Source organism: Ostrinia furnacalis, unplaced genomic scaffold (genome assembly GCF_004193835.3).
Source record: "Ostrinia furnacalis isolate ACB-3 unplaced genomic scaffold, ASM419383v2 OfSCF2049, whole genome shotgun sequence".
Lineage (NCBI taxonomy): Eukaryota > Metazoa > Arthropoda > Insecta > Lepidoptera > Crambidae > Ostrinia > Ostrinia furnacalis.
In genome coordinates, this window is record NW_021132288.1 from 595,503 (window position 1) to 621,069 (window position 25,567).

At 38.4% G+C, this 25,567-nt stretch overlaps 5 protein-coding genes across 6 annotated transcripts; 2 read left to right on the forward strand and 3 right to left on the reverse strand.

Moving 5' to 3' along the window:
* Nucleotides 1-1,680: 1,680 nt before the first annotated feature.
* Nucleotides 1,681-5,923, reverse strand: LOC114354458 (probable RNA-binding protein 46). Its single transcript, XM_028306847.1, has 6 exons — nt 5,650-5,923; nt 4,087-4,205; nt 3,923-4,014; nt 3,320-3,615; nt 2,751-2,911; nt 1,681-1,942 (listed from the first exon to the last, which is right to left on the reverse strand). Exons 1-6 carry the CDS (start codon nt 5,824-5,826, stop codon nt 1,735-1,737), a joined length of 1,053 nt encoding a protein of 350 aa, XP_028162648.1. The 5' UTR covers nt 5,827-5,923; the 3' UTR covers nt 1,681-1,734.
* Nucleotides 5,924-7,920: 1,997 nt separating this feature from the next.
* LOC114354451 (uncharacterized) lies at nt 7,921-11,259 on the reverse strand. The gene is made up of 6 exons (XM_028306839.1): nt 10,957-11,259; nt 10,579-10,697; nt 9,146-9,346; nt 8,410-8,567; nt 8,134-8,331; nt 7,921-8,049 (listed from the first exon to the last, which is right to left on the reverse strand). Exons 1-6 carry the CDS (start codon nt 11,010-11,012, stop codon nt 7,948-7,950), a joined length of 834 nt encoding a protein of 277 aa, XP_028162640.1. The 5' UTR covers nt 11,013-11,259; the 3' UTR covers nt 7,921-7,947.
* Nucleotides 11,260-12,201: 942 nt separating this feature from the next.
* LOC114354429 (developmentally-regulated GTP-binding protein 2) lies at nt 12,202-20,475 on the forward strand. Of its 2 annotated transcripts, none has more exons than XM_028306812.1 (9): nt 12,202-12,481; nt 12,673-12,833; nt 13,589-13,759; nt 15,248-15,391; nt 16,386-16,493; nt 16,960-17,117; nt 18,079-18,205; nt 18,822-19,021; nt 19,104-20,475. In XM_028306812.1, exons 1-8 carry the CDS (start codon nt 12,418-12,420, stop codon nt 18,981-18,983), a joined length of 1,095 nt encoding a protein of 364 aa, XP_028162613.1. In that variant the 5' UTR covers nt 12,202-12,417; the 3' UTR covers nt 18,984-19,021; nt 19,104-20,475. The 2 variants fall into 2 exon arrangements, with proteins under 2 accessions (XP_028162613.1, XP_028162614.1); XM_028306813.1 differs by having other exon boundaries at nt 18,822-19,005; nt 19,088-20,475.
* Nucleotides 20,476-20,673: 198 nt separating this feature from the next.
* EMC3 (ER membrane protein complex subunit 3) lies at nt 20,674-22,544 on the reverse strand. The gene is made up of 5 exons (XM_028306814.1): nt 22,331-22,544; nt 21,995-22,133; nt 21,734-21,851; nt 21,331-21,492; nt 20,674-21,146 (listed from the first exon to the last, which is right to left on the reverse strand). Exons 1-5 carry the CDS (start codon nt 22,477-22,479, stop codon nt 20,962-20,964), a joined length of 753 nt encoding a protein of 250 aa, XP_028162615.1. The 5' UTR covers nt 22,480-22,544; the 3' UTR covers nt 20,674-20,961.
* Nucleotides 22,545-23,192: 648 nt separating this feature from the next.
* Nthl1 (Nth-like DNA glycosylase 1) lies at nt 23,193-25,555 on the forward strand. Its single transcript, XM_028306811.1, has 5 exons — nt 23,193-23,680; nt 23,796-23,930; nt 24,135-24,305; nt 24,465-24,624; nt 24,702-25,555. The coding sequence occupies exons 1-5, from the start codon at nt 23,450-23,452 to the stop codon at nt 25,367-25,369; spliced, it is 1,365 nt and encodes a 454-aa protein (XP_028162612.1). The 5' UTR covers nt 23,193-23,449; the 3' UTR covers nt 25,370-25,555.
* The last annotated feature ends 12 nt before the right edge of the window (nt 25,556-25,567 follow it).

Below are 25,567 nucleotides of genomic sequence, written 5' to 3' on the forward strand. Positions count from 1 at the left end.
TAATAAAAATAACACAATCCATGAACATTTTGTACGGGATATTTTTTATTTTATTTTTTCGTAAATTTTCTAATGTTTTTGTTGGTTCAGCCGTTCTCGTTGAACATATTGTAATATGTAGGTAGCTTCGGGTGGAATCTTGCAAGCTGAATTTGTTCGACCAACTTCCTGACGACAACTGTAGATATTGGAACACATAGTAACAAGTATTGTCTATGGCTTAAAAAAAACAAATGTTCCTTCTTTTGTCGATTGTCATTCTCTTTGTGTCACTTATGAAGAATAACTGAAAATGTGTTTNTTAAGCTCTATTAAAAGCAATAGCAGTTATGTTCTTGTAAATAAAAATGCGTCACATGCGCTAAAAATATCGTCTCAACACTATTTTGTACTTAGTATTGAATAAATACTAAACCATGATTATCTCTGAAATAAATAAGATGTTTGGTAATGATGTTTGTTGACCAATTTGATAATGAGTGAAATAGTTAATAGCGCTAAATTTAAGTGTTGTTTACTCGATATTTTTAGCTAGAAGAGGTATTAAAAATTAACACAAAATGCAAACAGTGCAACACTCTCGCACTCCACCGAAACCAAACACCGAGCGTGCGGTGCGAACGAGACAAATGTGCTTTCTTAATTAATTCATGCATAAGTTAATCAACGAACAAAAATTAAAAGAAAATGTTAAGACATAGACGTCGCGTGGGTAATTATGAAGCGATAGAGTATAATATTGTTTACTACCAGAGCGCAAGATACCTCGATGATGTAAGGTCTATTTATGTACAAACAAACGTAAGATATTAATTAAATACGTCAGAATCTTTAATAAAAACCATTAATCGTTGGTATTACGCTTGTGATTACGAGTCGTCTATCTTAAAAGCTAAACACGTATAGGTCTATTAAAATTTGACCTTTCAAGGGTCCCTAGCATTCTGGTAGCAAACCTAATCTAAAAAAACCTATGTGCGCGTTCGCATGTTTTTTAGTTGAGTAATATAATAATAGAAACTTATAGATTAATTAGATAGACAGATAAATTGTAACAATTGATACAAAACAATTCACGCGCACCAAGATTTTCATTTCCAATGACGTCACATAACATGATACATTGACAAGCTGTCACCGGGCGAAAATTGACGCGCTACATGTTGCTCAACATGCTAAACAAGTAAAAGAAGCTCCGAAGCAGGAACATAAGTTATAACAACTAAGATGAAAATGTGTTAACTAACATGTAGTGAATTCTGCGAGTGGACTGCACCTACGGGCATTTCTCGGAGCGGCGCTTCTGCTGATCCAAAGGCTGTCGCCTTTTAAGAATACAAAATGCTCGATGGCTAAAGCCTGGTCCGTGAGCACGTAGAATCCCGTCCAATGACCCCAAGCTGCCCATCCTTGTCGCTCGCACGTAATTATGTTGCTGTCGCGCTCGCACACTCACTGCGGGCGCGCGTCGCACAGTCGCGACAGCAATACAATTACGCGCGAGCGATAAGGATGGGTAGCTTGGGGTCACTGGACGGGATTCTACGTGCTCACGGACCAGGCTTTAGATGAAAATAGACAATTTGAACAGGGTTTGCGAATCAACAGCAGCGCCTGCCGCTGTGTGTTACGATTGGGTGCCGTCAACACTAACGTATATTACGAGCACACGTAGCGCGTCAGTCGTCTACCGGTTGTCGCCACGCCTACCCACGCGAGTAAACCCAAGCAGACTCACTGGTCGGTCTTGGCGTGCGCGATGAACTCCTGTAGCGGATGGCGCGCCGTCCACGGGTTGAAGTCGGGCGGCGGCGGCGGCGCGCGGCTTGCCGGTGGGGCCCACACCGCGCGCTCGCCTGCCTCCAGCCCTGCCAGGCCCACGCTGAGGGACGACATGGAAGAGACGAGGGATTCCATGCCGTTGGCGATGCGGCTTGACCACCTAGGTAAGGGATGGGTTAGATACTAGCTTACATGCGGCGTGACAAGGTCCTATGGGGGAGGTCAAATCTAGCCCTGCCAGGCCCACGCTTAGGGACATGTACGAGACCAGACTCCATGCCGCTGGCGATGCGGCTTGACCACTTAGATAAGGGCAAGGGTCAGAAATTAGCTTACATGCCGCTTGACCCCAATGACCATCTACGGGGGAGGAGGGTTAGAAACTGGCTTACATAAAGAACTGTGTAGGTGCAAAGGTCAGAAAATAGCTTTTTTACGTTACCGCGCTACGTTAGGTTAGTTGGCAATCAACGGCAAAAGTAAGCGAAAATGATATTGCAGCTCAAGTATCGAAAGGCTTTGATGAAAATTATATGCATTTCAAATGAAATTTTCCTTTTGCCTCCATGCCGCTGGCGTTGCACCTTGATCACTTGGAGAGAAGCAGTCAGGAACTGGCTATTTCACAAACAACACAAAATCACAAAAACGCTAGGCATACATACAGTAAACCAAAAACAATACCTGTCGTCTTGTCCGCCAACCTTGTTTAAAACAAAATTTTTTTTTATAATTATAATCCCCTGCATCGTGCTATGATCCACCTCAAGTATCAAGATTATCTGCTCTGTACTCACTCGGCGGCTGCGGCGTTGCGCTGCGCCTTGTGGATCATGCGCAGACGGCGCGCCTGGGACCACGGCTCCAGAGTGTAGGACGGCGCGGCAGGCGGCGGCGAGCTCGCAGCAAGCAACATACATCCTCCTGCGTCGTGTTAGGATCCCTCTATACAAGCTACAAGCACTCACTCGGCGGCGGCTGCGTTGCGCTGCGCCTCGTGGATCATGCGCAGACGGCGCGCCTGGGACCACGGCTCCAGAGTGTAGGACGGCGCGGCAGGCGGCGGCGAGCTGGCCTCCTCCGGCGCGCGAGACAACTCCACGCCACGCTCCGGCGTCCAGCGACCCACCTGCGACGATACGGGCAGTGCAAGGCAAGAGACAAATGACGAGCGATGTTGACGATTCATGCCAGTGCAAAAGTAAGCCCAGTCAAATCGAGATTTGAAGAGTTTACTAGTGTTAGTAGTGCTCAAATGAATATAAAACCTTCAAGACAGGATGCATGTTACTTAAGTTAACATTGCTTTTAGGCTAAACCAAACTGAAAGCTGTACAAATAAACTTATAATGATAAATTTCGGTTCAACTTCCCCCTGTTCAAAAAGCACATTATCATTCGTTTTTGCAGACATTCTTGCATGATGCTGAAAGTGTTGTTTTTACATCTGTCGAAATATATCAATATCGTGTAATGTAATCCATAATGTGTATAAAAGCCCACATTTTCCCAGAAATTGATTTAGTAAGCGACTCACCTCGCGATATTGCTTCAGCAGCTGCGGGGACTGCGGCAAGGACCAGTCCACCGCAGGTCGAGCTCCGCAGCCCCAAGCCGCCGCAGCCGCCGCCACCAGCGCCTTGCGGGCCATGGCGGCGCCGCGGTGCGACTTGTACTCCACGATGGCGGCACACGACGCGATCGAGCGCCGTATGCGCACTTCTTGAACCTCGTCCGTGAGAGCGTACAGCAGGCGGACGATCTCAGCCGAGGGAGTCGTCGGCGGGATGCGAGATATGAATATGCGGCAGTTGTTGATGGACGGGCACACTCCTTGAAAGGTTAAGCAGCGTCAACAAGAATCCCTACTTTGTAGTCTAAATCAAATAAGCAAGAAAACTGCTTCTTACATTACGCGATCCAAGATATTTCAATAAGTTGCGCATTTCCTCATAGGTAATGCAGGATACAATAATAAAGTTACACATAAAATAACAGTGTTGAATTAAATAAACATACTGAGTACCTAGGCAGTTAACAAATGACGCTTGAAACGTGATACAAAGTGCAAACAGTGCAAGTTTACATGTGTGTAATGATGAGTTACTAGATCTAATTGATAAATATGTTGAACACTTACCCAACTGCCAAGATGGTCTAATCATGTAGTTGTTGAACATCCGTATAGCGTTGCTAGCTTCAGCGTCGGTCGTATACATCGCAAACGCATACCTAAACCGAAAATATTTCTTAGTTTCCATCCACAGATTATGACTTGCAACAGGATAACAAATAGAGACATACCCTCTATTCCATCCAGAGAAGTTGATCATGAGGCGAAACTCGAACAGCTCGCCAGCTTGGCGGAACAGCGGCACCAGGGTATCCTCGAAGCAGTCGTGAGGAATTCTACCAATGAATACCTGCCAACAAAAGAATTAGCGCTGAATTCCCGAAGTGATGGAGGTCTCAAGGTATTCATAGAAATACATAGAAACCAATGCCCCGCGGCGGCGTCGTGACCGTGGCGACACGTAGCCTCCTGCTGCTGCTGCTGTGCGCAGTCGGCTTCGAGTTTGTAACTTTTAAAACTCAAGTGCGAAACTTTTGCGTGCGTTTTCAAGGTGCATCAAATCATACAATCGTATGACGCTTTCAGATGTGCGAGGCGCGAGAAAAAGACAGGAATGAGGCGGGTGAACGCGGGCGCCTCATGGCCGTCCTGCTCGAGTCCGCCCGGCACATCTCCGCTCCGCTGCCAGATTATCTGGCAACCCTAGCTCCGCCGCGCCGCCACTGGCTTGCGGCTCAAATTCCATAGAACGAAGCCGACTCGACACAATTCTTCTTCTCTCCGCTTAATCCATTTCCACCGAATGTGAGCGAAGAGATGTGGAAATAACTCCTATCCGCCTTGGTGGAAACCGGGCCTTAGCGGAGCGGAGACGAGAGATGTGCAGCAGAGCTGGCAGGTTATTTCCACCAAAGCGGAGCGGAGAAGAGCGGAGACAAGAGAAGATGTGAGAGTTGTGCGTAGATGTCGCGACACCTCTCTTCTCCGCACGATCTATGTCCACAGAAGCGGAGCAAACCGTGTGGAATAAATCTGATTGGTTATTCAAAACTTCTCTGCTCCGCTCCGCTTTGGTGGAAACCAGGCGCAAGACGCCTGCCGCCTGCTATCTACGACTACAACGCGCCAATCAGGGTATGCGAAAAGTATTCTATAGTTTACGTTACGAGGTCAAGGTCACCTCCTCTTACCATAGCCACACCCACCATTTCAGTTTCGCGCGCATTCATCAATAAAAATCCAATGCTGCTTTTACACTGCGAAAAGCAAAAGCAGCATAAAAGCGGCACAATGCACGCACATACACCAGCCTGAATGTCTGTGCTTGCTTTCTGCTATAATGGATGCGCAAGCGCAATGTATTTTACTTCGCTGCTTTCGATTGGAGGACGCGTATGTATCGCCACCTCGAAATGGCTATCAGTCAGATTTTGCATGTTCGTTGTAAACCCAGTCCCTGGCCTTCTAGAAAAAAGTTAAACCAAACCTAATCATGCCTACTAGACATCGAATCAGCGTCAGCGTCGCCGCGTCCATGCGTACTAGCCACGGCCAGTGGACCACACGCCTTGACGTGTACTTTAGCTGGGCTGGGGCCATTCATTAGGAACAAATAGTTTGAATAGAGCGCAAATACTGCATTCGCTACGCCAGACAAGAACTATTAAAATAGTCAAGTTCTAATGAATTTCGATCCAGGAGAGGTAACAAAAAATAATTCCTACTCTTTCCTACTGCTGTCAGCAGCAAGATGTGCAAATGGCGGCTAGTTCGAAATATCAAAAAGAGGTTACCTCACAATTTCTTGAAGGTTCTGGTCCACTCCATGCATGGGGCGCTTTCCTGTAGATTCTTTGACCATTTATTTGAGTAAGCGTGTAAGATGTATTGTTTTCTGTTAACGATAATAATCTTGATGATAATTCATACTGATTCACTTCACTAGACGAATAATGCTTAACTGGCGGCATTTTAGCCAATAAAAATTTATATCTTAGAATAATATTAGTTTGTAAATATTTAACAGAGCGTTCACTCTCTGCGAAGACTCCGAAAAAAGAAGAGTCCAATCTCGCAAACAAAAAGAGAGTCAAGAAAATGGCGACTCATGTAAACAAAAAACAAAATGGATTCAACCGACCGGTGACCTTGAGACCACTAAAAAGTCATTTTTATTATTTTATTTTATTTTGATAAATTTTTAATAGAACAAATGGTTTTTAAATAAGTTAAATATCGTTATATATTTACCGTTATATTCAAATACTTATTAAAGTATTAATTTACAATAAAAAAACTAAAACATTTTTACCGGAAAAGGATGTATGATCAAAAAAAGAATGTAAACAGCTTTTGTTTCCCGATTCTTTTTTTGTGTCGGAAGCTACGGTCGGAAGTCAATTTATATCCTTTTTATTTATTACCTATAAGAACATGCATAATCCAAAAATATTTTTAGTCATAATTAGCTTACAAATATTATAGATAACAATCGATACTGGGTAATATAAATAAATAAAATCATCTTAACCATAACCAATCCAATTATTAGAATATTTCGCGCCTTTTTTACTTCCGCTAGCTACAGCGAGCGTACCTAAATTAAAAACATAATTATAAGTTTAACAATTCCAACATTTTATTTCAGAAACGGGACGATAAATAGAAGTATTGGATTGTTACATAAAAACACTCAAACATTTTATATAGATTTTAATCAATTCCACTTAGTCGTGACTTAGTCACTTAGTGGTTTGAAAAGGTGACTAGGGTGACAACGAGACTTGTTCCCAAAATGAGACCATTTGGACTTTCTTTGAAACCATGTCGCCTTGTAATTTGACTCATATCAAGGCTATTTCTTAATTGCATTCTTAAAACATATATTCGACGCGTACTTGGACTCATTCTCAATATTTGTTGTTTGGTAAAATATTCTAATTTCTTTTGATTTATAAGTTTCATCACTTGTGAGCTTATTGCGGATACGGCTTCAAGCTGTATAGAACTGATATCTTCTTCTGGAATACCTAGAATGTAAATTTTAATTTTATCATTAATCTTTATCTATCCCATAAGTCAAATGTGACTCACAATGTTTTGTTAAACTTAATTAGTATTCACTCTGCCTGTGTGGATAGTTGACTTACGCATACCTAGACAAGAAACAGTGTAGGTACATTTTCTTGCTGGTCTTACTGGCTAAAATTTTCCATATTGTAAATTATCTTTATTGGTGAAAATATTTGATGTCTTCAAACAATAATTTTATACGTGACGTGCAATGCAAGTGTCAAATAACGCAAACTTTATACAAGTCCGACCATAAGTCTAAAAATGTGAACCAATAGTTATAACGGGTGTTTTTTAGAGGTATACTACAACTTTAAATTGGTTACAATGTTTCTAGTGATATTTAATTTGATAGCTGGTGGTACATTTGTGGACAGTATGTTTTGCCATTTCATAATTAAATAGATATACTTCAGAACAACATTTGCAAATTGTGCAAAAATGTATTTTAAAAATCATGGTTCAGTTTTCCATACAAACGTCCATATTACGGTCGACGTAATTTTCGTAACTTTTCATTCCTCAGATGAATGATATTAATGTGGCAGAGTTATGGTTTCAACAAGATGGTGTTAGTGTGTTACCATCCAACCAGCACGCGACACATTCAATTTATTGCGGGAAACATTCGATGAGCGCATAATTTCACTCGATGGATCTTTGAATTTGCCTCCACAATCGGGTGATCTCACACATATGGATTATTTTCTCTGGGGATATGTGAAGTTCACTAATGCGCAGATAAACTACGGAATTCAATGCCAACATTCGTCGCGTTATTGCCGATGTATGGCCCCAGTTGCTCGAAAAAGAAATTGAAAATTGGACATCTAGATTATGCTACATTTGAGCCAACCGTGGCGCCCTTTGGCCCGAAATCATTTTGAAGCATAAATGGCATAAGAACATCTTTTAAACAAAATGAATACCATGTGAATCAAACATATTTTTACATATTTTATTTCGATTTAAAGTTCTATACCTCTAAAAAAACACCCTATACTATTTTGCCATATCTTTTACTCACAGGCAAATAATGCATTCATTCTTCCTATTTCATGCGATGACCACTTGTATGGTTCTCCATAGGCATCTGGGTGAGTCGCTATGTCGTATAGTGTCTGAAAGGAAAATGTATTAGGTACTTATAATTTGCGTTAATAATATTAGGATGCGGTATTTTGCAAAAGGCATGATACCTGTACCTTTGTTTGATTGATATTGCAATTGGTTAATTTGCTCATTATATCCACATTTATTTCTCTAAAAGTTTGTGGTGTTATTTTCATCAAATCAATTGATGGAAATCCGCAGATGAGATATCCAAGCTCATTTATTTGGGAGCTATTGGTGTACCATTCATTACCAAAATAGCGTCTGTAGGCTGCTACTAAAACTCCATACTGCCAATAATAATTACACTCAAATTTTTTCATTAATTAATATAGGTATCAAAATATCCAAAGCTTATTTAAGTTTACCTTGCGTCTATGTAAGTGTATAGCATTATTTGAGAAATATCTTAGGACTGAAGGTTCTCCGAAGTTCAAATAATACAAATCCTCTTCAGGGACTACATTTAAAAGTGTTCCAAATGCTAACAATTCTCTCCCTTGTAAGAAAGCTGCAGTTTGCCCATCTAATGTTCATAAAAAAACATACGTTGACTTTCTTGTTGTTTGTTCCATTATAAAATGTAATTACAATTAACATATTTTTATAACAAAAATATAAAGAGAAAGAAAATGTATTATTCACCTGTGATTACATCCCATGACAACAATACTCTTGTTATCGGAATTAAATCTTTTTTTGTATGTACCAACATATGCAAAATAGTCTCAGGATCAAGCCTCAAGAACGAATCGGATGGCCCAAAGAAAATAATTAATTGGCCGTTGAAGGGTACNTCATCAGTGAGTGAGTGTCATAAATGCGAAACTTTGCTGTCGCTTAACTTCGGAACTAATTGACCTCAGACTTGAAATTTTGGATTTTAAGTGTGTGATTATAGCTTACTAGATGACGAAAATTTCTGCGTTCTGGTCTTATCTAAAGGTTCTCAAATAGAGGCCTGAAAATGCGGCGAAATGGTTCCAGTAAAGGATGGTACGGCAGTGTTTGCTTCGCGCTCGACTTGGCGGGGGCACTGCCGTGCCCCCAGATTAACATATTTTTATAACAAAAATATAAAGAGAAAGAAAATGTATTATTCACCTGTGATTACATCCCATGACAACAATACTCTTGTTATCGGAATTAAATCTTTTTTTGTATGTACCAACATATGCAAAATAGTCTCAGGATCAAGCCTCAAGAACGAATCGGATGGCCCAAAGAAAATAATGTTCATCGACTTGTCTATTCTGATTCTATTATCTAGTTCGTCATAAAAATCTTCGTATATGTTGGTATTTTCTGAAAATTGGTGGTCATTTTCTTTAATCTTAGACATTCTTTGCTTTTATTTGTAATAAGCTATTAAATTAATACCTAACATTATTAATAAGATAGACAATAAAGTCTATTAACAACAACTGCCGATTAGTCGGCCGACTAATCGGCAATGCCGATCATTCTAATATCTACTTGTCCGAAGAATAAATTATCTAGATTTTCTCAAAGAAATATGGATATCTAGATTTCTAAAGAGATAAATATAACTTTTTGAGAAATGAGATTTCTTTAATAATAAGATAAAATAAAAAGCAACATTACAATCACCTAACAGTAACTGTACCTAAGGTAGATTTCATAATTTTCGGCGGCGGAGGGGTCAGAAGAGGTGACAATATGATCGCCTCCTGCTGGGCTAGGATGCGCGCCGTGATATTATTCTTACTTATCGACGACAAAATGTATGGTCAAAATTGCGCTTATTGCGGCACGCATCCTAGCCTCACTGATTCCTCTCCACCCTCCACGGTGATGGTCAGCAAGCTGGGGGCGTGGGGGGCCGCCTGCATAGCACGGACTTACCACCACCGTCGGATAGGCAGGGCCTGCCATACAGGTGGGCAATTGCCCACCTGTATGGCGGCAATTGTATGTATCCCGGCAATTGCCGGGACTGACTGTGATAGTTGATGGCTTTGTCCGGATTTCCATAGTTCTTCACACTAAGGCGATCGCGATCTCAGGGGTTATTTATGTGGGTATTCCTCATCCTTCCGATGAGAGGAGCCCCACATAATGTACCACTTCCCCGCAGGATAGGTATGCAATTCCATGGATTTTTTCCCCGAAAAAAGTGAAAAAAAAAATTTTGGACAAATGAAATTACATAAACTTTACACATTTTTGATGATTTCCTGGTAATTTTAACTAATGTTAACTTTGTATGAATTTAGACTGATTGCCAAAATTATAAATCAGGTGAAACCACTTTTTACTGATTTTTTGCAGTCAAAAGTGGTTTAGATAAACGCCCTTGGTCTACATCATAATCATCTTGGTGATTATGAGTTTATTTCATTCACATATTTAATTTTGTAATGCGCCGATTATAATCGGCATATTTTGCCGAATAGTCGTCACTAGTCGGCCGACTACAAATGATGCCGAATAGTCGGCTTTCCCGACTAGTCGGCGACTAGTCGGCCCATCTCTACTTCTAAGTACAATGAACAAACCCTTATTAGGTATCTTACCATTCTCAGCTTTTCCAATCATAGAATTTTTATCATCTTCATATTCAAGTGCTAGGTCGTCAAGAGACATAGTTACTTTTTTTATTTCTCTAGTCTCCGTTCTTGCAAGTATAGCCTCACTAAGTAAGGGAAAAAAATGTTATTACTGAAAACCATGCTTTATTTTTTCAAGAAGCGAACAGTGAAATATATGTACCTACATTATTTTAATAAGTACCTACATATTTGTTGTAGACCTAGTAGATCCAATAATTTATCGATTGATTAAAATAAATTCCACAAACATTCAAAAGTGTGGTTACCTCTATGGGTTAAAAAGGTTTTATTGGCGGATCTGTGATTACCTAAATAATAAAAACATATTAAAATATTACTTACACACCGTATCGCTGTAATAAAAATCCCGTTAAAATGATGGTAGGAAAGTCCTGCATGTTATATTTAATATTTTCTTCGAAATAACTCTTCCCAGGATAACTTATAGGTAAGTTTTGAGATAAATCAATATAATCTAGATGGTTGGAGGGTATTAAATGGACAAGCACGGTACGGGATTTGTAAATACTTATTTATTGTAATTTTTAAATTAATATCCATGAATCAATCAATAAACTGTTTACTTACTTACTATGGTCTGTCGGCGATAGCCCATAAAAGTAAACTGTCAGTTCGTTCGTCGACCACACAGATATGGATAGATGCAGCATGTGTCAAAAATTGTATGAAGCCGAGCGTGCCACTTTTTAAACGTCATTAGTGTCATTTTAGCGAATTTTAGTGATTGCCGCAACGTAAAAGTAATCGTATCATCGTACTGCATTCGCAAAGTCATCGAATGTTATCGTGTGACTCGATTCAAAAATTAATCAATTCCGATAAAACTGATATTTTGTTAAATTTATAGCTAGTCTGACTGTAGATTAAATTAATTTTGTAGCGGTAGACGTTATTCTACAATTCTACATTATTAATTTGCAAATAATATTTTTGTTGTGCCTAATATTATTTTATGAAAGTAATGATCGTTATTCCATTATGTTAAATAGTTACTACTAGTAATTCATACTTAATTCCATACTTTTAAATATCCTAGTAAGTAAATGACCTAGTTTCATAAAATAAAGACTATTTTACTCAAGCTTTTTATTTTTAATAAATGTAAAAATGCGCAGTTTTGCCAATACGTATAAAACTAAGTCAGGTACCTAGTTTTGAAGATATTTCTAAACGACAAAATCTCGGGCGTCGTATACATAGACTAGTAATAGTGTATACTGCGATCACTGACCTAACTTCTTGATTTGTATATATCGACGTTATACAGTGCACTCTGTCTTCCGCGATCACTGTTCTAACTTGTTTTATAATTCTTCTACTGCTACTTTATATTCTAATTAATTACATATTTGTTACTCGTTGCTGTTAATTACAATTCTCAATCCGTAAATAATTTCTTCTCTTTACCGTGTTCGTACTACTGTCCTCGTAAAATCATCGTATCCGATTGTTGTAATCGGATTACATGAACATCACTCGACCATGTATGTCCATTTGGACATATCGGAATGGCACGCTTTAACTAGCAACTTGCTGTATCTACTCTAATCCATATCTGTGGTCGACCAACATCTGTCACGTCGTTGACAAAATACGAATAACCTGAAAAACCACTGAAAAACTTATTCTCGTTCATTATAAACTAAATAATATTATTGAATTTAAAGCGAAATGGTGATATTTTGTCATTAGGATATCATTTAGTCAATAATTTTTAGTCTCGTTAGGTTTAAATATTGTTATCCTACATTGTTGAACTAATTTCGGCGTCAGCCTAGAAACATGGGTATTTTGGAGAAAATATCTGAGATTGAGAAAGAAATCGCAAGAACTCAAAAGAATAAAGGTAAGTACGACCACTATGTAATTATTATTGTTATCAATAGGTGCACTTTTGTTTCGACTTGATATTTATAAAACTTGTAACACCTGAAAGTAAGATATGTCTACAAGAACTAACTTCTACCAAAAATTATCAAGATGTATTTAATTTGTTGTTAAGTATGTTTGACTTTGAACCATAATGTTTCTTTCCAGCTACTGAGTACCACTTGGGTCTGTTAAAGGCTAAGCTAGCAAAGTACCGCTCACAGTTGCTGGAACCATCTAAGAAGGGTGGCGATAAGGGAGAAGGGTTTGATGTACTGAAGTCTGGAGATGCTAGGGTTGCTCTAATTGGTTTCCCTTCAGTGGGAAAGGTGAGTATTCTCCTTAATTTTTTTTATAAACTTTAAAAAGTAGTTATACAGTAGAATCTCGATTATCCGGATATCCGATTATCCGGACTCATTCTTCACGAGTTCTAATTACCGATTTGAGGTCTGGACCCATAAAAACGGAAGGCGCCGTCACCGTAACACAGTACGGACGTCGTTTAGTTCATTGTTAAAAGAAATAGATTCATCCAATGGTCTAAAATTTAGATTTTTAGATTCTAAATGATGTATTGAAAACCCGTTCTATTGTAAAAAGTCAATTATTGTTTGACTTTACTTTAAATTCGATTATCCGGATTTTCGATTATCCGGAACACCCCTGGTTTTAATTGATCCGGATAATCGGGATTCTACTGTAGTTGAATCTTTTTAACAAATTATTTCATTTTAATCTTTCTTGGTACTTTATGTTTTTTTTACATTTATCATTTAGGTTATTCTTGGTATGATCACATTGAGACATTTTTACAAAAGTTTGATTTAGATGTATCTACCTGACAGACATTGTCCTTAATTTTCTTTCTTATAACCTTCTTGACAATAATACACAACAAAAAAAGAATTAAAGAAATCAGTCCAGCGTTTCACGTGTGATGCAATGACCAAAGGAAATAAGGATTAATTTTTTTTATTAATGAAATTAGATAATGGAAAGATAATAATGAAATAAGAATTCATTTAGATAGAAAAAGTTTGTTCCGAAGGTTTTTGTAAAATGAAATTTGTTTCTTCCTCAGTCAACACTCCTGTCGACGCTAACGCACACACACTCAGAGGCTGCCAGTTACGAGTTCACAACGCTAACGTGTATTCCGGGAGTCATAGAGTACAGAGGAGCCAATATCCAACTGCTCGACTTGCCTGGTATCATTGAAGGGGCTGCCCAGGGCAAGGGTAGAGGAAGACAGGTAATGTTAAATATAACAGTTTAAGTATAGTTACAATAAACAATTTTTTTATGTTTAAACATAACAAAATTTGTTTAGAGTTAAGTTTGCCTTAGTTTTAAAAAAAATATGTTTATTGTAAATAAAGTTCATAACCAGTATACTTCTGATGATTGTGTTAAAATCATTTAATTTTATTTATTCTGTCAACAAAACATATTTTACGACCAAAGTATTACGTCATAGTACCGTCGTCGTAAGTTAAAGATCTTGTTTCGCCATGCGACAGACAGGCAAGTAGAATGGTGGCAAGTTTGTAGTATGCAAGCTCATGAGATAGTACAAAATTAAGGTCAGGTGTCACTACTAATTTTTCCTGACAATGGTGATGTTTTTTGTAATATTTGTGCTGTTTATTCTCAACACTGGCCCATTTATTGTCCTGAATCAGTGGTAAGGTAATGCTGGCACATATAAAATTGCATTTTAAAAGCTCGTTAATCCTTCGTGTAAACTATTGTTGAGTTTCGAGTGAGTTCACCACAACATCAACTTTTTTTACCGCTCGACGGCGGCGGCGGGATTCGAACCCGGGTTTCTTAATTCACAAGTCGGCCAATCCGACCCTTTGTCTGTTCGGCTATCATGGCGTGCTTTCTTTAAGAGCGCTTTCACATTAGGGCGTTAGTAGCGCGACTGCAGCGCGGCAGCGTCGTTTTTATAATCTGAAGGCAGACATCCGCTGTTACATACACAGAGCCCCGATTACGGTAACTTTTAACGTCTACAATCCAGACGCGCTTCATCGATTCTGCGATACGATTGGTCAAAACAGTTGACGTACGCTGTTGAACGACCAATCGTATCGCAGAATCGAAAAGCGTGTCTGGATTGGAAACGTTAAAAGTTACCGTAATCGGGGCTCTGGTCATCATAAAAATCGACCCACCCGCGACAAGCACTTTCAAACTTATGCATCCCCACTTCCCACCAATATTACTATACTATATTACCATTTAAAAGCCTAGTTCTAAACTTCATTTAATTAAAGGTTTTTACCCCAAAAATGTGTCTGTAGAAGAATCCAGAGTCCCTTCTTCAAAAAATAGGTAGTTACGCTTAAGCCAACTTTTATGGCTATAAAACTGTTAAGTTGGGATTAATCGCTATCCATCTGTTAAAGAGGACACGTGAGATCATTATTTGGTTTTATAACCATAAAAATTGGTCTAATTGATCCCAGAGGTGAGCCCAAAGTGAGGTCTTTTTTCAAGTTTTTCATTTCACTTTTATTGTATATGTTAATCGTTTATTACGAAATTAAGTGTGTTTCTCTTTAAGGATATTTATTGGGCTTTCAAATAACACCAATATTGTTGGGGCACCATGTGATTGTGTCAGTAGAAACGAGTTTTCCTGTAAAACGTAGGTGGGCCGATTTTTGTGATGACCAGTGTAGAATAGCCGCTCAACACAAATAAAAAAAAAGACGATCACGTCTGTGTCCAGGTAATAGCGGTGGCGCGGACGGCCGACCTGGTGCTGATGATGCTGGACGCCACGAAGCCCTACGTGCACCGCCAGCTGCTGGAGAAGGAGTTGGAGAGCGTCGGCATCAGGCTGAATAAGCCCAAACCTAACATTTATTTTAAGGTACATAAGGTCCATTTTTAAAAGCATATTGTCATAATTAAATGTAACGGCACAGAATAATAATAAGTACTACGTACAGAAGTGTTACTTCGCGAAGGTATTTAAAAAAAAGGAATGCTCAATGTGATTAACAATATGGTGTAATTTAGCCTGTCTCAAGAGTCAAGCACCATTTTGATGACAAACGTCAGTGTTCGGCACTGCGCCGAAGCTATAGGGCTGACTTCGGTAAAATGATGTGACGTGAGGTGCCAAATTGCGGAAAATGGCGGAGGAAATACATGATTTAGCATGAATTATCATGAATAATATTAACTACTTATTTACCTCTCAGTGTCTTGAGGCAAACTTAAAAAAGTACATTCTGTGTTTTTATTATTATTTAGGCAGTTAAATACTGCACAGTATTTAATACACCATTTTCTTTATTTTCTTCCATCCTACACAAGAATACGCGTGCGTGAGTCAATGTTCGCTCGTATGTGAGGCCTTGTCGAATAGTATCCTGTAGGTGGGCCATCGTGCGTGTTTTGTTTTCGATGTAAACTCGCGGAGATGAACAGGCCTGGTAACGGTACAATGTTTTTATACATTAAAACGTTCACGTCAAAACATCAGCTGTATATTATCTTTAACTTAACTTTCATGGTCACTAACATTAGATTAGATCGTTCTATCCACGAAGACGCGCCTCCCCAATTTTGGTCGAGGCAAGCGCGGGGTGCGGGGAGTTAGATCCGACCAATCCGAGCGTCATTGTTGTAGTGTGCGTGTGCACTTATGGATAATTTAGCGTGTACCGATAACCGAAAAAGATGGGGCGCGTCTTCGTGGATGGAACGATCTTTAATCTATTCTATTACTATCCTAATTATGTGCATCATTAATCATCTGATGTAAGTATGTAAAACCGGCTCCACCAACTCCGCTTAAATAAAAACTCATCTGTATCTTTAAAATACACTACAATTATTCATGTTTTATCTGTTTATAGGTCAAAAAAGGCGGTGGTCTCTCCTTCAACTCGACATGTCAACTCACAAAAGTGGACGAAAAAATGGTGCAGATGATTTTACACGAATATAAAATATTCAATGCTGAGGTAAACTTCCTTTATGCAATTTTTTGTGTGTGCCACTGCCATATGGCCTCCCACGCACTAGGCAGGCTGGCTAATCCGCTATATGACCACTATGCAGCCAAGAATGCGCGTTAAAACGCACGCAGCCACTGACTTCCACAGCCAGAGTGAGGCAGCGCGACAGGCCGAATATAATGAGGTTGCCACTAGTAGTAAACCGCGCACTTGTCTTAGCAGCCAGACGTGTTTTGCATGACTGGCTGGTTGTGCTCAACAATTTTGGTTGCGGCAACAAGACAAGTCTGCCTAGTGAGCGACCTCTCTATTTCTTCGCAGTGGCACAGATTGAAAATTAGATCTAATTAGGCTTCCAAAATATCTTTTTAAGTATGAGAAAACGATTAAACTAATGGTATTTGTGTTACTGGAAGACATTTTCCCATAACAACAAATGGTGTAATAAAAATAATCCAACGTTCTTACACAGGTGCTATTCCGCGAAGACTGCACGCCGGACGACCTCATCGACGTGATCCTGGCCAATCGTGTGTACCTGCCGTGCCTCTACGTCTACAACAAGATCGATCAGATCTCCATCCAGGAGGTGGACAGGATAGCGCGCGAGCCGCACTCTGTTGTGGTTAGGTAAGTTAATTCTTGCACATACTGTATTTATGTATACCAAGTTCTACGACAACACTGGCAGAGAATATGTCTTGTAAAAAAGGTGCTTTCTTTGGAATAAAAATATGAATAACTAGCTTCTGCCCGCAGCTTCACCCGCGTGAAATTTAGTTTGTCACAGATTGTCATATCTCATAGCCTGTAATATGTTATTCTGGGTTATAAACAATATAAATACTATAAAGTTTTATATCTAAATCCGTTCAGTACTTTTTGTGTGAAAGAGTAACAAACATGCTAATCCAGACATCCATGTCATCCATACAAACATTCGCATTTATAATATTAGTAGGATGTTGTGCTATCACAAATTTGATGTATTTTCGCTCACTAGTTGGCGCCACTGGCGAGTGAATGGAACACAGTGGCGGTACTCTAATAAGCTGTGCAATTTACAAGTGGGTACAACAGATGCAATGATACCCATTACCAATAATCGTATTTACGCTCATCAGTTGGCGCCAACTGACGAGCTTTCAAATACGGTAGCCCAAAGTACCAAAGATAAAAATTGGCCAAGTGCGTGTCGTGCCACGCGCAGTATAGGGTTCCGTAGTTGTCCGTCGTTACCACAATATATTTCAGAAGCAAGCAATTACTTCATCTAAAGTCACTTTTCATATTTTCTTCTAAGGAATTTTTACTGGTTTATAAGAAATTTTATAATACATGAGTCAAATGACTATTACTCTTAAACTAAGTGATCTATCTTAACCGCTATAGTTTACCTTGAAAGTTCATAAAAAGCGGTATTATTATGAATTTTTCCAGATTTTCAAGCCAACCAGGGGGGGACTATTTACCACGAAGTTACCAACACAACCTTAGCCCAATAAATTGTAACAGACGTGTTAACTTATTGGCTACTTTGGGTGTCATGGACTATTTGACGCTGACTAATGCAATGTAATGTTTGTTCCAGCTGTAACATGAAGCTGAACCTGGACTTCCTGCTGGAGACGCTGTGGGAATACCTGTCGCTGATCCGCGTGTACACCAAGAAGCCTGGCCAGCCGCCCGACTTCGACGACGGACTCATCCTCAGGAGGGTAAGTACATTTATACTAAAGCCCGGTCTCCAAGCACGTAGAATTTTGTCCAATGACCCCAAGTTACACATCCTTATCGCTCGCGCGTAATTATGTTGCTGTCGCGACTGTGCGACGGGCGCCCGCAGTGAGTGTGCGAGCGCGACAGCAACATAATTACGCGCGAGCGATAAGGCTGGGTAGCTTGGGGTCATTGGACAAAATTCTACGTGCTCGGCGACCAGACTTTAGCCACTGCATTTTTAACTTCGTCGCCTTGTGTTAAGGTAAAAATGCTTTTTTTTTCTAGTCTTGAAGGAGTAAGTTAAAGCTACCGTAACACATCATAAATTTTTTACTTTTTCCAGTATTGAAAAAGACATTTTACTAGGCTCTAATTGCCTTCCTATTACGTCATAAGTTTGCGAATTCAATAGGAAAAATAGTCACCAGAGTGCAGCACTAGCACAGTTTTTTTGATAAAGTGTTGTTCAAAACGTGACTCCTACCTCTGTAACGAGTTTTGCGTTACTGACGTCACTTTTCATTCATAAGTTACATACTAAATAAATTACAACACTAAAAAACCTGTTTTCAGAGCTAAACTCATGTTTTTAAAACATCGTTTTATTCACAGGGTGTAACGGTAGAACACGTGTGCCACTCCATCCACCGCACTCTGGCCGCTCAACTCAAGTACGCTCTAGTCTGGGGCACCAGCACCAAGTACTCGCCGCAGCGCGTCGGGCTCGGCCACTCGGTCGCAGACGAGGACGTCGTCCAGCTCATCAAGAAGTAGTTGCGGTGATAGCTCGCCAAGAAATAGCCGCCGACTAAGCGACAGCGCACACTGGGCTCAGGAACTGTCGTCCAATGTGCGCTGTCGCTAAAAACTCGTTAAACAATAGCCGCCGACTAAAAGCTCGTTAAGAAATAGCCGCCGACTAAGCGACAGCGCACATTGGGCCCAGGAACTGTCACCCAGTGTGCGCTGTCGCTAAAAACTCGTTAAGCAATAGCCGCCATTGACTAAAAGCTCGTTAAGAAATAGCCGCTACCTAAAAGCTCGTTGAGAAATAGCCGCCATCGACAAAAAACTACGAAAAATAGCCAGTTCATCAAGAAATAGCCACGCCTGACAAACAACACGATATAAAATAGCCGCGTCTGACATACAGTTCATTAAGAAATAGCCGCGAAAGAAACAGCTTGTCAACAAGTAGCCGCGGCCAACATCGCTTCATCAAGAAGTTGGTCAAAGTACTATCGAATGTAACTATTGAACGGAATAGATTAATGATGATAGACGGCGTAGGTCTTCCTTTTCACCGTCTGCCATGTTACTAGTAGCTAGCTAGGAAAATTGATTCAACAGTTCTTAAGTTGTAGATTGGATCAGACTAAATATTCTTCTGCTGGATATGATTAAAAATAAGGAACAGTGAAAACGCGTGATAGCTATTATTTTATTAATTTTCGCGTAAAAAATATGTCATGATATGATGAGCCTTTATTTTTTACAACAAACAATTCGTTTCATTATTTCCGATGGGATATCCCATGTTATGTATACCTGCGGTATTCAGTTCCGAAATTATATTATTGCTTAGGAAATAGGCAGTTTTGTTTGATATCCTATATGTTATTTATTTCTTTATCATTCTAATTGTGCAAGTTTCATTTGAATTTTTATTATTATCAGCAAACCTTGTACAAGCCTTTGAAATCTAAATACTGGTTATGTAGATAGGCAAGTTTCTTTGTATTTAATTCATATGGCTGAATAAAGCATTGTAAATTCAATATTTTACGTTATTTTTGTTTATTATCGCTCATTCTTGGTATACTAGTGAACAGAGTACCTAATTTTGATTACAACAGAACAATACTGCCAATATATGACATACTGTTACTTGCTTGTTTTCGCGTTTAAACTTTTCACACAAGTGTGACTGATATGTGTGAGAACTGAGAGAATTTTGGAGAGTAAATTATGGTAGGTATTTATTAGTTTGATTGACTACACAAGACCATATATACTTGAGAGAAGTTGCATGTGTGTTAGATTTTTTTATACTCCATGCACGGTTTGCAATTTGTAAGGTGTGATCAAACAATAAATAATGCATAACTAGACCATTAGGCAAGTTCTCGCTAGTTTGAAAACAATTTTGTAATAGTCTCTTATCCTCGTAATATTTTATAAAAATAAGGAAATTACTACATTATTACTTGCATAAATGACCCAATAAGATTAAGATTTTAATACATTTTAATAATAGTAATCAATTTGGCAATAAGCATTTATGTAGTTCTATTTGTTACTAACGTTTGTACAGGAATTTAAGGTCATTGTATATACTCTACTTTTGCATTAAATAAATATGTAAAAAAAATACCTTTGGTGGTTTTTACAGTCGAACCTTATTATAAAGTATCATCACTGTAAATAAAACAACAAAATTAACCAGTAAATTAATTTACTTAACTTATCACCACAATACATAAATACTTAAACATTTGATACATAAAAATCATTGACTACAGTATGGTGTCAGGCTGTTGGTAGCTACTATTCATTCAGTTCATCACTTAGATCTTCTCTAGTTCCAATAATTTATCAAGATCTCAGATAGGCTTATGATATCTATTATTTTGTTAGTTCATTTTAGAGGATCCCACTAGATGGTGACTTGAATGCAATAAGTGGTAGACAACAAAGGTTGGAATGGAAATACGCGTACCAACAGCCGTCACATATTTCGAGACTAAAGAGTTCAATGAGTCTTCTCCTTCTCAACGAAAGTAGCTAGAAGGTCATTCTCAATATTGGCTAGTGCCCACTTGTGTTCTGTGATCTCGAGGGCCTCCCACTCTGCCTTGAAAGCCGCTTTTGGGTCCGGAGGCATCGCCATAGCAGCACCCGACATCTGTTCTTGCATTATTTTTGACTGGTCAGCAGCTGTAACAGACAAGTAAACAGTTTTTCCTTTGACTTGTGAAAGGTATACAATAGATAAGGTTCACAAAACCATTAGTTAGAACAATAAATGTATTTCTTTTGTAAAAAACTAGATCAAATCAGTTTATGAATAATTGTGTTGCACTGAATCATAAAATAATATGCACAATATAATGTTTCTTACCATTGTTCTCTCCTAGAACTAGTGCATAAATTGTCCTAAGACCAAACACATTGAGGAAGTACCACGAGGCTGAGGAAACCCATGACGCATCCAGGTATGCCAACTCCACTCCTCTCTGAAGCATAGGCTTGAAGCGCAGTGTCAGTGGGAATGGCACTTTAGCTGAAAAATAAAAAAAGTATTTTTCTTGAAAAATGATAAAAATAATACGAGGTTCAACCTGATACATTGTGCCAGTAATACAAGACAATAAATATGAACTTTTTAGTGCAAATCTAATAAATAAGTTAGAACTCTGATTGTGAACAAGTTTCCTACATAAGAAAGAACTATGAAAATTCTTCTCATGATAAGAAAGAATGCCAATTTCCTATTATTTGGTACTATTCAAAACAAAACTTACTTGTTAGGAAACCACTGAACATCCAGTTGATCCAGCCACCAATAACTATCATGGGCAAAACATTGGTGACATTTCCTTTCAACATATCAGTCATCATGCCTGGATCTGTCATGGGATTCTGTGGAAAATCAGGGACACATTAAGGTAAATGGTAACTTTAATAATTACAAACTTATAAATAATTGAAATAGTTACTAGATACAAATAGTGTTTATGTATTTTAGGTAGTGTTTAATATGAAACTAAGTTATAATAGTATACCTGGGAGGTGGCAGCTCTTTTTTGAACTTTGAAGTAACCAGTTTCCTCATTGTTGAACCAATGCCTCCTCATAGCAAAGGACTGTCGGGGCAAGTACTTGCCATTTTCACGTAGCAAGCGAGCTCTTATCATCACTTGACTGGAAACAGTAGTAGTAAAATGCATTATTATAAAATGGCTTTTCTAAGGCAATTATGTTCTTTACTGAACAAGATCTGTGAGTGAATGTTTTTGTTAACATAGTGGGTACTTTGCTTAATACAGGTAAATAGCTGACTGTATAGTTTTCATAATACCGTTAAAAGCCAATTAATAGTATTCTAATAATCAACTTACCTGTCTTGAACTTGCAAAAGTTCAATTTTCTTTTGGGAAGATAGAATAATCGAAACATAATGTCTCACAATACCAACGAGGAAAGTGATGATAACAATGGGGAGAAAAACCCAACCCCTTATATTTGGATCTAAAAGCAATTCGGCCATAGTTTAATTTATTTATAAAAAGGAATTAGTGATTTCCTGATCGTGTGCCGTGCCGTGCTTGCTTTTTTTTTGAAGGATTCAAAACGTCAAAATTAGACATTTTACTTTTTTAATCACAGATAACGTCACCCCCCATAGTGTAGTCAGTATTGGGGGTGAAAAGGGGGTAGCTCATTAGCTCACCATACCCTGTATGTTGATCAGAGCCCCGATTACGGTAACTTTTAACGTTATAGTTCTAAAATTCTGAACTGTCCTATCCATGACATTGACAGTGGGGCGCCACCGTCAATACCGGATCGCTGGTTCCGATTTTTGCCATGTTGAAAACCATATAGTTGAACGATGGTAGCGCCCCCCTGTCATTGAGTGTGGTGGGACAGTTCAGCGTGGGTCATCTATATCAATCCAGACGCGCTTCACCGATTCTGCGATACGATTGGTCAAAACAGCTGACGTACGCTGTTGAACGACCAACGTTGGATTGGAGACGTTAAAAATTACCGTAATCGGGGCTCTGGGAATATGGCAGTTGTGTTTGTGTCTTATGTTCATGGCACACAATACTTTAACTTCTTTCAAGTATCACTATGTTCAAGATTATTGATTCGATTATGTTTTTAATTACAGTTAATTTTCAGAAACATAATCGAATAGCGAGGTCAGCCGAATGACGTCCGTTCTATTTTGTCTATTCTATTAATCATTCGTTCACCATTCACTCCCTCGTCCGATTTTCAGCGAAATTGAAAAATGTAAACAAACACTGAAGAAAAGAATTTATAATCAATTCATTTCTGACTGAAACCTGAAACAGAGTTTATAATATAAACAATCATACTCGTGAAAAATCAAACAAATTAGTATTATAAGTTGGCAGTGATTTCGCTTTTTCTTGATGCGGTATATTTTTGATTTTTGTGAATTTTAAGTTATTAACATTATATTTATTGGAAGATTGCTGTTAAAAATGCCGCGAGGGAAGCCTAAGGCAGCTAAGACATTGTCTAAAGATGTAATAAAACCCGTAACTGACCAGAAGGATAACAATGATAAAGTTACAGAATTGGTTTTAAAGTCTGAGCCATCTGATGAAACTGAACCTACTACAAGTGGAACTGTACCAGATTTGAATAAGTTTAAGTTTCAAAAGAAGCCACATGTTAAAATTGAGTTTGAGGTGGATTCCCCTACAAAACAGGTAAAGTAACAAATAATCACTCTTTGGTACAATGTTACAATACTGTCAATAAATAAATATGTAAATAGAGCTATAAAAGCAGGCATCTAAATAATTCATTTGTTTAAACTTGCAGGAAGGAGGTGGTCTCTGGGAGCCTCCAAATTGGAGGGAGTTTTTGCTAAATTTACGGAATATGAGATCAAACAATGATGCGCCTGTGGACTCCATGGGCTGTCATATGGCGATGGATGAAAATGCACCTCCTGAGGTATATCATATTTGTGGACTGAGTTTGTTTTGCTTCTGAAATTGCTATTTCGAAGAGGGTAGTAGAAAGTTTGTGCTACTGGAAGTTGCTGTCCACCTTGCTTGATCATGATCATCATTTCAGCCACAGGACATCTACTGCTGAACATGGGTCATTGATACATTGTCTAAAAGAAAATTTTAAATGTTCATTACTAACTTTTAGGTAATGAGGTATCAAAGCCTAATAGCCCTTATGCTGTCCAGTCAGACAAAAGACCAGGTCACATTTGCAGCAATGGAACGTTTGCGAGCCCGTGGACTTACTGTAGACAATGTCTTGAATATGACTGATGAAGAATTGGGGAAGTTGATATATCCAGTTGGATTTTGGAAGGTAATTTAAATGTGATAATTTGAGTAATTTACTTACTATTGTCTTTTGACTGATGGTGTTTCATAAATACTAGCATAAACAACACTTGAGTTCCTAGGAACTCCTAGGTAAAGAACATGTTTATGGTAATTGATATAAGTCTTAAAACGTGTTTTCCAGACAAAAGTGAAGTACATAAAAAAGACAACACAGACCCTGAAAGAACAGTACAACAGTGACATTCCAGACTCAGTTGAAAAGCTGTGCAAACTGACTGGAGTGGGGCCAAAGATGGCACATATTTGTATGAAAGTTGCATGGAATAAAGTCACTGGAATTGGTAACTTAAATCCTTAAATAACATTATATTGTTTCACATTAATTTAATATTGATATTAACCTTTTTAAATTTTCTAGGTGTTGACACCCATGTGCATAGAATAAGCAACAGAATTGGATGGGTAAAGAAAACTACAGCAACTCCTGAAGATACTAGGAAAGCATTACAGTCATGGCTCCCTTTTGAATTGTGGAGTGAAGTCAATCATCTCATGGTGGGATTTGGTCAGACAATTTGTTTACCCATTAGTCCCATATGCAATGAATGTTTGAATAAAGATATATGCCCTTCAAGTGGTAAAGGGAGGACTCCTAAGAAATCACCAATGAAACAAGAAATCAAAGCAGAAGTTTCAGAAGATGAAGTTTTTGAAGAGAAAAAAGACATTCCTATTTTTAAGATTGAGCCAGCTCAGCCAAAGAAAAAGAAAGTTACCCCTAAAAAAGAGCAACACAATGAAACTAGTGATCAAACCAATTTAATAAATAAGAAAACAAACAAAAGCAAAAAAGTAAATGATAAAAATGTACCCGAGAATGAAAGTAATAATGAATTTGACAATTTTAAACTACCTGATAAAGTTTTGAAGAGTCCGAAAATCAAAGGTAAAATTGAATCAGATAATAAAAGGTCTCCTATGAAAAGAAAATCACCACGTAACAAGGTGACTGAAAATCTAGATGTTGAAAAAAGCTCTCTTGAGTCAGTTGTACAAAAGAAAAGAACAAGGGTTGTTAAAAAGTGAAAGAAATGTGATGATTTTGTAAGGAATGTTTCAATTTTGCGTTTCTTACCTGTTATTGTTTTTTGAATCTGTTAAACAGATTGAATGTTAATTTGTTAAGATAAAATTTGAGTACCTACCTCATTAGTTATAATCATGTGATCTAATTTTATTTTTCATAATTGCTAATGCATGTTATTATAAGAAATAAAAGAATAT